This window comes from Morone saxatilis, unplaced genomic scaffold (genome assembly GCF_004916995.1).
Source record: "Morone saxatilis isolate NCDOM2014 unplaced genomic scaffold, NCSU_SB_2.0 Contig14, whole genome shotgun sequence".
In the NCBI taxonomy this organism is placed as follows: Eukaryota; Metazoa; Chordata; class Actinopteri; family Moronidae; genus Morone; species Morone saxatilis.
Genome location: NW_023339696.1, coordinates 17025915 through 17040312, shown reverse-complemented (window position 1 = coordinate 17040312; position 14398 = coordinate 17025915). Strand labels below are relative to the sequence as shown.

At 42.0% G+C, this 14398-nt stretch overlaps 1 protein-coding gene across 1 annotated transcript in view; it reads right to left on the bottom strand.

Moving 5' to 3' along the window:
- si:ch211-210g13.5 (inactive phospholipase C-like protein 2) overlaps window positions 1–14046 on the bottom strand; it is a 65726-nt gene extending 51680 nt beyond the window's left edge. The window contains exon 1 of the mRNA XM_035655255.1: window positions 13229–14046. Within this exon, the coding sequence (XP_035511148.1) occupies window positions 13229–13531 (303 nt within the window). The 5' untranslated portion in view covers window positions 13532–14046. The remainder of the gene's footprint in view (window positions 1–13228) is intronic.
- Window positions 14047–14398: the final 352 nt, after the last annotated feature.

The window sequence follows — 14398 nt, the reverse complement described above, 5'->3', positions numbered from 1 at the left end:
CACACACACACACACACGTCATCACGTGAACGCCTGTTGTGCATGTGGTAACGTGTGTGTATCTGCGTACATACAATAGGAATGTGTGTGTCTCTGTATGCTCCAACACCAGCTGCACGTGTGTGTGTCTACATTTTGTGTGCATACAGAAGGTGTGCACTCATGCGTATCTGTGCATGTTTCTGTGTGTCTGCATGCGTGTGTGTGTCGGGTATTCCAGTAATGATCGACCCTCGACTCTCTCCACACTGACGCATCAGTGTTGCTTTAAATGCCCGTTACCATGGAAACAGGCTGCCGGCATACAGGTCTGGTACACAGACAATGGTCTCTCTCTCTCACTCTCTCTACCCCTGCTGCTCTACCAGTCGTTTACCCAATTTTCTCTCTCGCCACATCTTTCCATTCTTTCTGTTTCTTGCCTTGATTTTCATTCATTCATTCATGTCAGTCTTCCCTCTCCAAGGCCTCCCCCTTCTCGCTCCCCCCCTCTTTTCATTCAGTCTGACGTTTTTACCTCTCTCTCAATTCATTCATGTCAACCTTGCCGCCATGCTCTCACATCTCTGTCTCCCTCTCCTTTCATCTCTCTCTCCACTTGTCACGTCATCCTCTTCGTCTCTCTTTCCCTTCATCCATCTCTGTCTACCTGTGCTTCATCTCCTTTAATTCCTTCTGTCTCTAGCTTCGCTTTCTGTCCGTCTTTTCTTTCTTCTAAGCTGCGTGTGTGGATACAGAGCTGTGATGATCGAACACACACAAATGCTCACAGACATATTCATCACAGCACACAACTAGAACCGATATACTTGTTTTAACTGTCTTTGCATACGCATGATGGCTACCACACATGTAATACGTTCCCTGGGAGCATTGGACGTGTGAATCCTTAAAAAATAAGTGTTATCTACAATATCTACAATTAAGCCCATGAACAGTGGGGACAGTATGTCAGGATGTGAAGTAAGGTCAGCAGCATACTCTTAAAAAACGACAGCGAGCTTCGAAGACAAACTAACAGAGTGTGTCGCCATTGTGGGGTTGTTGTTTTTTTGCTGGGATCTTAAAGCAAGACTGTAGCTTTTGAAAGACGTCTATGCAGATATACAGTAATACAATACAATATGCACCTGTGGCAAATACATAGTAGAAGACGGGACAGACATACAAACGCCATGGCCTTACCTTGCCAAAGCTGCCCTTGCCCAGCACCATCAGGAAGTTGAAGTCAGACAGCTTCATGCGGTCTTGGTTGCCATTGGAGTCGAACCGTGATGCAGCGTTGGCCGACTTGCCTTCTGAGTTCTTGCCTGGACCAATCTTAGCCCTCTAGATGATAGGAAGAGAAAAAAGAGACTACAATAGACACACCTTCCAACATTCAAAGACAGTACAGGCTGTTAGTAGATTAATAGAGGGTTAAGTTGGAACATAACTCTAATATAACTACCGTAATAAAATTTAAATAAAAAAATGGGGCAGCTTGTAATTGCAGGGCCTTTCAACAGTATTTGTTGAGGTAAGTAAAAGATAGACTACTCACTTTCCTTAATCACATTTGTCCCATCGGTCCTGGGATTGAAACCAGCCACCGAGGTACTATTTGTAGCATTTACTTGTCAATAAAAATTTATATTTTAACTAATCTGAAACACTATCTAGTATCATAAACTCAAGTTTTCAACGATTTCCATAATAGCAGATGTGAGAAAAAAGCCTTGAAGGGAAAATCAGTTAAACATTCATCTCTTTAGAATGTCCCCTAAACATTTAGAGGCACTTTCTCAAAATGTGGGGCATTTTAATAACACAGAGAAAACATTTTTGGAAGTGGAAATGATAAATATGTTAAAAAGATAAGTTTTTAGCCTTTCGTTCCTTCTATTTCATTTATTCTGCGCAGGCACTTTACACTCCACTTCACACTTTCCATAACAAATATGGCCTCCCTGTGAGTCTGCCACTCTGTTCAATCATGACTGTCGCCACTTCCTTTGTTTCTGTCCTTCAACCAATCTCTCCCACTCACTCAGAAAGTTTGTAGCCTCTCTCTTTTCTCTAAAATTCATTCCTACTTCATCTTTATACATTTTACCTGTGTCTCTGACTCTCCATTTGTTCATGCCTGTCACCACTTCCCTGTCTCTCCCCTCTATTCACTCTGTTTCATTTCTAGCTCTCTCAGTTCATTCGGCTCTGCCCTCGACCTCCTCCTGTCTGTCATAAGAAACAATTATAATCTTAAAATCTAATCTAATTATAATCTTATTCTCCACTTTGTTAAGCCATGCTTAAAAAACGTTCTTAAGACATTAACAAAATGCCTGCACTCTCAGAGACACAGGTGCAGGATGAGTACATCTTATCCTATCTTATTTCAAATTGCTCATCCACACTGAGGCTCTCTGCACTTCTTCTGTCCTGTGCAGTAATTTCTCCACTGCCTTGTCTTGAAAATTGTGAAGCATCCAAGTACTCTGCTGTTCCCTGCACTGTTTGTTGAGTGTGTTGTGTGTTTGTGCATGTGTGCGAGTGGTGCAACCCATACGGTTCTCGACTCATCAATGGATAAAAGGCTCTATCTGTCTCCATCTGTTCTGACACACACACACACACAGACGAGCAGTCGAGGTATTTGTGAGCAGCAGAGCATGCTGAAGGCAACACTCTTAAAGCCTTCAGAGATTAATGCTGCTCTCTCTGCCTGTCTTTCTGTCTACAGCCATGTGTCCAAGTCCAGAATCAGATACATGGACACTGACTTAAGGTGGTTTTTGCTTTTGTGGATAATAAGTATTTTATGCAAACCAATCATCTGTCTCATCCCAGTTACAGCAACTAGAACAGACAGATTAACTATTTAAAAACTATTTCTAGCAACATTTAGCCCCTTTTACTGACAACTACTGCTTCTGATTATATAGTTAGCATCCAAGATATTAGTGCACCTCTATGACACATAATGCATAACATTTAGTTTGCTCCAACCCATAGAATTTTTTTTTTTTATAAGAAAAGTTTGGTCAAGTTTGCTAATTAGAAGTAGAAACATGTTGTGTATCTCTTAATGCCAATAAATCCCACACTGTCTTCACATCTGCCTCTCTCTCTCTCTCTCAAGACCCCCACACATCCAATGCAAAGAACACAAATACAACCCCTCACTCCAAAGTCACAGCAAAGCCCAGCCTGCTTCTCCTTCGCACACAAACTGTATACTCTCAGAGAAAACATAATCATACAAAGTTATACGCTGAACATTCAGTGGCTGAGGCTCGGAGGACCAGAGGCCCAGAGCAGATAGCAAGCTGGGAGCACATGAGACCCCTGTGTCTAATTCTCCAATCCCTAAACTCATATCATGTATATTCTCAAGGCTGACTGAAGCCATACACGCATACAAACATACATTTACTGTACAGAAGAGATGAACACAGGCAGCTTTCCCTCTCTCAGCTGAAAAAACACTTGTAGAATTTAAGAGTGATTTAGTGAAACCCAGAAGAAACTGTCAATAATGATTTCTGTTTAAAGCTGCAGAGTAACTGATGCTGCAATGGAAATGCTAATACTGTGTGTGTGTGTGTTTTAGAGCATCAGTGGAATGTTTGAGTGACATGCATGTGCTTGCACTGTAACCTGCAGAAAAACACCCTGAGGCAACACACATAGGTCACAGGCTGCAAGGATGAGGATATGGCGGCAACAAGAAACAGCTCAACATCTTAAAAAACAAACCAGGCAGATGGCTTCAGTAACATCTGTGCAAGATTCAGGATGAACAGTAATTACTGAAAATATGAAAAGCAGTGTCTCTGTGGAAGAGGAAAGTCTAACGCAAAGAATGGCAATTGAAAGGTAAATTTGGTTCACACTCAGCTTGTGTAGGTGTTCCAGTTTAAGAATGGCTCATCAATAAAAGGCTCATCATATTTCTTTTAATGTGTGGGCAGACAACACAACTACCGGTAAATTATAAAAGAATTCAAAAAACATTAACATGCAAGAATGGAAAAGCTTTACATAAATGATCTTTTCCTCTATTTGATTCCTGGGCAAATTTTGATCACGTGGTAAGGATGATTTCTAGCAATGCAAAATGTGACAATGGTTCGATGAATCGATGAAGCAAACAAGACAATGAAATCGTTCATTACACCCCCTTCCAATCACAACCACACTCAGCTCCTGTACTTAAAGCCCACAATTCCCTCATCTTATGCCATCTGTGCCAGGGCATAAAGAAAAATGGCACCATCTGTGAATCCTTGGCAAGGTCTGTGTACCAGTGCCTATCATAAATCATAGTGGTAAACAGACGTACAGGATAGCTGAGAAGACAACAAGCCTCTCCATATATACTTGCCCATGTTGATCATGAACATTCATGATGTGTCACTTCATTCACCATAAAGCCCAAAAGAGTGTTATTGAATATTGACATGGTTAGATGTTCGTTTCATAACAGTGTCAGTACTGCAGTTGCACACTTGGTAGAAAGGTTTTACTGAGTTGTTTTCAGTATGCTGCATAATGCATTGTGCACTTTGCATAAGCCTCTTGCAACTCATTGAGTTCCATACATAAACAAGACCGAGTCTATAGCGACTTTGTAGGGCTGTACTTCAGCACAGAACTGCTTTGAGCCAGAAGTTAAAGTCGTCCTGGTAAAGAATTAAAATTAATTAATTAATTTAAAAAACATAATTTAAATGTAATTATAATTTTTAGGACAGGAAAGGCACATTGTCTACAGGCACATTGTCTTTAAAGACAAGAGTTCTCATAAAGCAAAGAGGTCTGTTACATAACTGCCTTTATGATATCTGAATCTACTGATATCTACTAAAACCAAAAGAGTCGCCTGACACGCGACACTGGCGACAGTTGCCTGACTGAAAACTGCAAACTGATCATAAGATAATCTCTTTATGCTGTTCATCAACAGCAACTTGAAAACACAGCAGGCTGCTCTGCTTTGTAGACCTTTCAGAATAGGCAAACACGAAATCAGGCCCACGATTATATAATTTATAAATAAACTTGAGTTCTGTGGCTGGCAGGGTCTTGACATGGTGCAAGGTTAGACAGAACACAAGAGTGGAAAAACGCAATGAAAAACAAAACAAAGCAAATATAACAAAATGGATCCGACAGTACCCAGGAACTACACTGGCATCCATACTTACAAGGGAGAAAAATATAGAAACCAGACAGCGTAAGAAAGTCAGGAGGTTTTTTTTTATCTCCAGAAGAGAAGTCTCCACTCAAATCTATGGTAGTTCAAACCTCTAAAACACAACACAAAATAAATAAACAATATTGATCAGTAACAACAATTAACAGTGAAAGCTGTACTTTTGGTAGTATTTTACCACACATCAAATACAGTGATTATGTAAGGGTGTAATTGCATAATCACTGCATTTGACCTGTTTGACCAGCAGTATGTGCTTTTACTGGTAACTGTAACTACTGATCAATATTTTTGATTTCTTTTCCTGCAGGATAATTTGTTGCCCATGGTTAGTTCTGAACCACTCTGCTGTACACACACTGATGATGGCCTGCATGTCTATCTATCTATCTATCTATACATGTGTTAAAAAAAGTCAAGCTGCTTTCAAGACGGCTTGACTCGTACGTGTCATGCAAATTGTGTACTATAACACCTAATAATATCTATGATGTCCTAACATCTCAGCTCTGGCATGCTTTAATGCAGATCCACCCAAAGGGCCTGATGGTCACTAGTTGCATCACTTCCTTCTTCCTGCAATTCTCTGACCTTATCTTACATTATTAGTTTTCCCACATCCTATTGTATTCTCTCAGGAGGCAGTTTTGAAGGGTTTAGTCTTTTGACATGATTAACTTTCTTTTAGGAGTTTTTGTTTCACTGAAAAAAGATGTTAAACTTGCACTTTGGAAGGATGCTGCAAAATTCACCATTAACATTCAACACTGTCAATTCCAATAAGTCTGAAAATGGCCACACACGTGCACCAAGACACAAACGTTCCCTCTACTAATCGTTCTCTACCTCCTCTGATCTCAAGCGTAGAGATAACTCTACCAGAACACCCTGGACAGCGGGAGGAAGAGGAGGAGGAGGAGCAGGAGGAGGAGGAGGAACAGAAGAATGAAACGGTGCAGACGTGAAGACAGTGCACTCCCTCTGGCAGGCCAAACCTAACAGATTGACTGTCTGAGTAAATAAAGCAAGGACGATGAAGACTTGGCTCTGGTCTTACCTGTTACCATCCTTTTCTGCTTTTTTTAATTACTTCTTGTAATAAAAGAAACCCAAAGAAACAGAGCCGGCTCCATCTCCTATGTTTCCTTCCCGTCAGTGGGATTACCTGGGGAAAACCTTGGATTCACACTTCACATAGTCTGCAATATAACAGGGTGCGAAACGTGAATCACGACTGCTACACATCGTACCAGAAAAAGTGGGAGAGTGAGAATAGTACAAAATCAGACTTGACTCTCCTGAATTGCCTTGAATGTTGAAATTGTTCCCAATCCCCCCTTATACGATGCACTGAAACAACAGATTGTTTGGCTATTACACAGATTTGCTTTCAAATGGCAATTTTCAAAAATCAACATGCAACTTTTTATTTTGGTGAACTGTTTCAATAATTGCAAATGGTTTCATCATCCTTAGTCACACAGCGCTCTTCTGAGTCCACTGTTACATTCCTGTTTTACTGCATGTAATGAAGGAGCAAAAAAATGTGATTCAGAGGAGTTTTCACGATGTTACAGGCAGTAAAAAACATGTCAGAGCAAAGCCAGGTGGAGCAGCTCTCATAGACATATTGTCCTATTCATCCATCAGACCCCTGTTCCTCCAGCCCAGATGAACCTGGGAAACATCCAGCTTGACAAATCTACATATTACGCATCCTTACTTATGTCCTCGAAAATGACAACAGCTATCCTGGGAGAGCTAAGACCATTCTGTGTGGTATCATCTCCTGATCAAACCAATGCACTGCCCTGATTTTGCCCAGAGAGTTTTCACTGTCACATACACACAGCTAAACGCTGGCACTCTGCCTCCGCTGTGGTGTCACTGCCGCACACATCCCACAAGGATCATCAAGATGAGGCCTCATCCCAAACACACCCTGGTGGGGTCCAATCAAATTCATTGTTCTTGTTTGAAAGAACTGTCTTTGTCTGGGGCCCAATTGGAGACATAACTAATTGAGGTTCCAGCTCAGTCATTATCCTTAAAGGGAATAGAGACAGAGGAAGGATTAGGAAGAGGTAACTTTGGACCGTCCCACCCCCATGAAACAAGAGACGGATGGCCACAAGGACAAGAGGAACTGTATTGGTCTGCCGTCTCTCAACAATTTTTAAAGAAGGGAAAGTCAGATCCTTGTCAGAGCTGTAACAGCAGTAAGTCAATTGTTTGCTAGTTAGCATTCATACTTTTAAATTGTAGCTACATGTAAATGAAGGGTCTGGTAAAATAAAGTTACTTCTGTTCAGCCCTTGCCAACCCCAATCTCCACCCCGACTGCAAGTCAGTGGGACGTTCATTCAGTATCTAGTAAATTTAATGACTAAATACTTTTATAAAACTGTGTTTGAAACCAAGCTTCAGAAACTGAGATATGGACTCTCCATGTCATGTCTCTAGGAGATCTACTTGATTTCCCCTCCTTCTAGATTTCAAGAGTCTTTTGTCTGCTCTGATCTGATGCGATGCAGCTTCAAGTGATAACATATTGGAGAGAGGAGAGAAATTAGCCAGGCCTCTCAAATAACCTTGAAATAACGTGCCAAACAAAAACGTAAAATATACATAAATCACAGCTCCTCGTTGTTTGAATTCGCTCCACTGAGATGTTAATCACACTTGTTCTAAGCATGCGTTTGGGGCTCTCGAGCTCAGTGTTTCTCTGTGGGTGAGTGACCTTTATAAAACGGTTGATGCTTTTGCTCCCTGTTTGACGCTAAACTGTGGATTCAAATACAAAGAGGCCTATTTGAGATGTTTGTATTTTGCAGATTGCTGCTTTGAGAGAACCAGCCAAGAGAGCAAGCGATGATTCAGCAGCCCCAGACGTCTGTAATCACCACTTCACAACTTCTGCTGCCTCTGTTTCAACGCAGTGCAGATCTCGGTTTTCCAAAAATATCTAAGCAGTCAGTACAGGGCACTGCTGCAATCCTTTAAAAAAATCCTTAAAAGAGACATGCATTTTACACTCAACTTCCTGGATATCTATCTATACTTTCTACCCATTACTTTAAATTACATTTTTGGTGGGAGCTCTTAATCTACGTAAAGCCTGTGATATGAGCAGTGAGGCGTGGACACACTCTTATTCCAATTCTCATCATCATCATCTCAGATGATCCCACTAAATGTAATCAGTGTTTTTATTTCAGGCTTGTGCTGAGGCGTCCTCAGTCCTCGGGAGGATCAGCCAAATCTCGCATTAGCTAAACAATAGCCATGAGCAGAGGCGGCCTGACAGTGGAATCCATCAAGGGGCAGAAAGTTAAGACACTGTGCTCCTGTCTGTCAGATCCCCTACAGCTACGTTTCTATCCAGGTGTCAGACAGGTTTTAAGTAAACTTTTGAAATGTCACAAAGAAAGACTGGTGTTTCTTTCACCAGGTGGTTTTCAGATCATATTATATACTGTAGCTAAACACAAAAGTCTTTCAAAAATCAATGACCATCGATCATTGTTTTGACTGGCACTACTGACATTTGTTGCTGCTGAATTTCTTGCTGCTTGAAGATAACAACAAAGGCATGCACTTGTAACTGTTGAATGCGGCAATTAATAAATGAATGGCCACACAACCCCACATGCCACAAACCATTAACCATTAAATGATTAAAGTGTTCGTTATTGACGAAATAATTTCCAGCTCATGCGAGTTTGAACGCTTCTGGGGATATTGAGGAAATATAATAATTTGGTCACAAATACCCAGTTAATGAGAGGTCTGAGAAAACCTCAGGTGGTATTGGGGAGTTGAGAAAGAAGAGAGTTGCAATCTACATTCAAAGGCAAGCAACATGCTGTGCAGAAGAAGTAGGCCTTCCCTTTCTATTTGCATAAGGTTAAGTCAGTAAATAAACAAATGTATGCAATGGCAACTCCATTTACAACCCTTGTTTTGCTTGTGAAGCAATACGCTGAAAAAGCATAAAGTAACAGAAAAAGCTATATTCCTGGGTTAATGTGACAATACAATGCCAGAGAACACCTTCACATCATAACATCATCATCATTCATAGTCCTTACGAACCCCCAAGGGGACGGATATTTTCAATTTGATTACGTACCCTGTCATAGTGCAAGAATCCTCCAGAAAAGATTCAAGGAACATTTAGATAAAATGACATTCATGACCCGGCGACCATCCCTGATATCCATCTTGCAAAACCCCTGTAGGATGAACTTGAATGCACCATAAAAAGGACTATCCACACATCAACCTTGGCAGTTACGAAAGGCACTGATGTCTGCATGGTCAGTATTAACACTGGGACACTACAAGTCCTCTGTTGAGTCACTGGGATGATGCATGGCAGCTGTTATAAGGGCCAGAGGTGGTCAAACATAGTACTGGACTGCTTTTTCTATTTATATGGTCAGTGAGTGGAGGAGGATGACTTTGAGATTGGAAGGAGCATTTCAGTGGCTGTGCTTATTTGACATCACTTTCTGTGCCCTGTTTCTATGTGGCAGAATACATTACTTCACCAGAGGCAGATTTGGAGATGTGAGTATACCAAAATTACATCTCAAGTTTCCTGTTTTTAACCCAGGAATTTTCTGTCCTTTAAAAAAATGAGAACACACTTTTCCAACCTCCCCTTTAAACTAAAGATACCTTTGGTTGAACTAAATATAAATGAGTAAAGAACCCTAGAGAATCCTAAAGTAAACTTGAATCTCCGTCTTTTAAACCTCTTTAAAAAGTATCACCTCCTCCTCTAGGATGTTCTCTTTTTTTAGTCAATCCCCTCCGTAAGCCAATCATATATGTCGGCCCCTTCCTAAGCATCCCAGTACACTCTTGAGCTGATGAGGGTCACACTGGGTCATACTGCTTAAATCTATTATATGAGGTCACGAATGAGAGGGTGAATTGATATCCTGCCACTCATGGAGGCAGAGAGCCAAGGTGCATGGGAGAGAGGACCTTACGCAAGACAGACTGGTAACTGTGTAATCTTTATTGATCTTTTATTCCCAGTGAACTTTAACTATGTTACATCAATGATGTCTTCCCTTCTTTTTAGATTACCTTTAACCCAACCATGAACAGTTTTTTGTATTGCAGATGTCTGAAAATAAATGTTTGACCTTTTATCTGCTGCTAAGGTTAAGGACTCTTCAGAGTGGGGAGGCGGGGGGAGTGAATAAAGAAGAAAGGAGAGATATGGCAAATGCAAGGGAGATTCTGTCAGGATGCAATAGCGTCGTCATTAAACTCTTGGTAAAACCCTGTTTGCTCCTTCCCTAGTTGCGCTGGTTGTCAGTCCCCCCCCCACCCAGCAGCCAGGCTGGAGCCGGCCTCGCAGCTGTCCACAGTCCAGCATTACATAACAAGGCTGCATCACAAACCCCCCTCTAGCCACTTTGCAGCCTCTCCACCATGACACTATCACCCCGCTGAGGAAACGACAAAGTTGGATGCCTGCTTAAGGGACAGACACACAAACCCTTCTCTTCTAAGATCTGCTTGTTGAGGGCCAAGTTAATGAGGTAACGCAGTGCTGTAATTGCTCATTTGCTTTCCTATTCCCATGGACCAGTAGCCCCTTCACCTTTTAAAACCTCCACTCAAACACACAGACAGCAAAGTGCTGCCAAAGTGTGGGTGGCTGTGATGAAGCTATACATGAACCAAGTCTACAGAATGGCTGACCCACTTTCCCACCATGTTCTGCTTAAATAGTGTTCACTATTTCATCAGTAGAATGTGCGATGCATTTTTCTAGACGTGCACAGACAAAACCTACTTGGAAACACATGCTGAACATGAGAAGGTAACAAATGGTATAAGACATATTTCAGGATCTGTGACAGCAACGTTTCACCTCTGTGCGTTGAATATGCTCAAACCTGTTCTACAAGGTCATCATAAGTAAATAACAACACTTGCTAACGGGATATAACCAAAGACTTTTTAAGTCTACTTGAAACTGCTTTAGAGAAAGGGACAATGTTGGACTGGTGATGTTTTTGGAAAAACTGCAATCTATTAAAATTCCAACAAAAAGCAGCAGATTAATTATAGTTTATCTATTCTACAGTATTAACACCGACAGCTGCCTAGGTGAAACATAAATAAGGGAAGCTGTGCACAGATTAACCGAGTACAGTCAGTTGACCAGTCTAAAATTCGGTCTTTCGCACAACTATACTTTCCCGTGATTTCACCTTCACTTGTCCACATGATCGTCCAACAGAAGAAGAAATCTTAGCGCACCTCTCCGATGCAGTATCACGGATCACAACTGGGGTCATAAAACTCTATGGCAGAGTCCCACTCTGCTGCTGTACTTCATCACACTATACAAGCAAAGTGCAGCAGGATAACTTTCTAGCATCATATAAACATGGTATTCAGAGAATCAGCCTCTGAAGATTTATTATCAATCATATTCAGACAGCACAATCCCCTCCAGCTTGCCTGTCATGTTTTGCTCATGAGCTTCACATAGGTAAGACTGATTGTTGTGGAGGGAGAGGAGGGATTTAGAGTTTTAGAGCCATATGATATTTCAAGATTTTTTTTTTTATTACAAAGAACAATATTTTTTGGTCGGAAAAGCCTCAGGAAACAGCAGAAATGTTCTTTTATTTGGATTCCATTGCGTTGACAACATTGAACCGTGTTAGTGTCTGTTTTCATACATACATGCTGTTTGTGGGAGTGTGCACTGTGTTTGCCCACATCCACAGGGACTCTAATAACGGGGGTAACGGAGAATTAGCCAGTGTTTTGTGTCAGTTGCTAAGCAAACTAGGTCTGATATGACAGAATGTAACTCTCCAGTGTGCCCCACCTACGCAGTACTATCTCCACCAAGGACCCCATGATGAAGCCTGTCGTACAAACAGATTGCACTCTGTTGTAAAATTAAGGCATTCTTGAGCATTAAAAGCATAACATGGGGTAACCTTGTAGCATGTCAAGAAAGTTGCCATCGTGCCTATGTAGGTGTGTGGAAGACCACTTAATTAACCCTGCAGTAATAGGAGCACTAATTAGAGCTGGGCAACCGTTTAAAAATATTAAAAGCACACTTTCCATTATAGACAGGGCTGTATGGAGAAAGAGTGCATGCCCCAGCCCACAAATCATGTTTATATTCGGCAAAAGTTTCAAAGCACACAGAATTCATTCTGTGCACCATCTGTTTCACTAAGACCTGCTTTTTCTTCTGTATTGTCAAGTGTTAATAAATTTAACCCTGGGTGTGCTGCAGCACCGCTAAAAACTTTATTATTCTTGCATTAAATTTTAACACAGACGCCACAGCAGAATGCTATGAATGTTAATAACTACATCTCAACGGAGAGCTATCATAAAGTGTGTGAACAAATACACTGCAACTTTTCACCAATATTGTACTGTACTGGGGTTTAAGTGTATGACCTATTGTAACAACAGCAGGGTAAATGCAGCAAACATTGCAAATTCTCAGGCTCCTTTTTCCAGTACTGTTTGAACTGACATTAAAGATGCATATCTGAAGAGGTTAGAGTCAAAATATTAGGTCTATATATATATATACAAATATAGTTTTTAAAAATGATTATATTACATCTTCATGTAGGTGTCATTATCCAACATGCAGGGTACCAAGTAGATGTTCTGTGGAGATTTATTGTTCTTCAATCTAATACACTCATGTATTAGATTTCTGTTGTTTTTATTGTAAGTGGGGACATAAAGTCTAATCTGTGGTAATTCCCTTATGTATTCTCTACTGTTAAACCTTTACTGAGAGTTAGCAAAATAAAGGCAGCTTGATTTTTCTGGGGTATCCAGTAGAACTCTGAGGACCCCTGGAAGAGTCTGGACCACAGTTTAGGTAACTGCTTACCACACATTTGTACAGCCTTTTCTTGCTTTGTCACAATGTGGCACAGTCTTAGCAAATTCCCCATATCACCTTGAGAACCGGTTGACAAGGAGAAAAACTGAGTGTTTCAATCAACCAACCTTCATGATGCCGCAAGGTGTGTTTCCAGTTCCCTGACTTCTCTCGGCAGAATTATCTCGGCTGCCACTCCCGATCCTCGGACTGCTGTGCTCCCTGTACCGTCCATTGGTGTAAACTCCCTCGGCCCCGTAGCCCTGGGCAGCGGCTGACACCTCCAAGTATGCCCGGGTACCGGTCTGAGGCAGCGCGGCCGCATCGCCGGTGATTCCCGCTGCGTTGGTCTCGCCCTGGGCCGGCTGGGCGCCGATGGCAGGATCCAAAAAATGTCCCGACACAGCATCTGAAGCGTGTACCCCTGCCATGATCCGCCGGTGTTACAGCAAAGCCCCCCCCTCCACAATGTAAAAACAGCCCATTTTCTCAAAGCACGGTGGACTTGTTGGCGTCCAGGGTGGCTTGTCTTCCCTCACCGAATCACCAGTGCTGGTCCATCATGGGAGCGCACGGTAGCGTGTGGAGCCGGGCAGCGGACGCTCGGACTGAAGCCGTCCTGCTGGAATAACGAGCAAGACGGCGACCTCCTCCGATTAGCTTTTTTACTGGAGAGGTGTGCTCAAAAAACCACAAACACAATGGAGATGCTGACTTATGCCGTTGGGTCTGCTGCTGCCGTTTGTGTTCACAGCTCACACTTTGGTCTCGTTGCCCTCAGAGAGCTGTTACGCTCACCACGTCCGCTCCTGTAGACTCTCCGCTGTGCGCATCGCCCCGCGTCCTGTCGCCGACACTTTTGCGCTGCCTTGCTGTAACGGGAGAGCTTCCCCCCTCTCGCATGCATCCGCGGGACAAATTCAAGACCGTGTGAGCGCAATCGCAATAAACCCACAAACGCGCGCACACACACACACGCGCGCGTACGTGTACGTGTACAATTAAATCCAGCCTTTCTCGCGCGCAATCACAGTTTTGATTTTTCAGACGTGCGCGCGCACTGTCTCCCTACCAGCTATTTAAAGCAAACAGATTATATGGACAGATTGAGGGTTCATTGCCAATATATATGAACATTTATTATACCCATTAGGTTCTATAGAAAAGATAAACATTATATTTAGTGTCAAGTAGTTTTTTAACTCACTCACAAACTCATTCTCTTTCCATTTAGCAGGCTGTAGGCTCTCCATAAGGGGGAGCTAGGGAGCTTTTCTTTTTTTAAAAATACTGAAAAT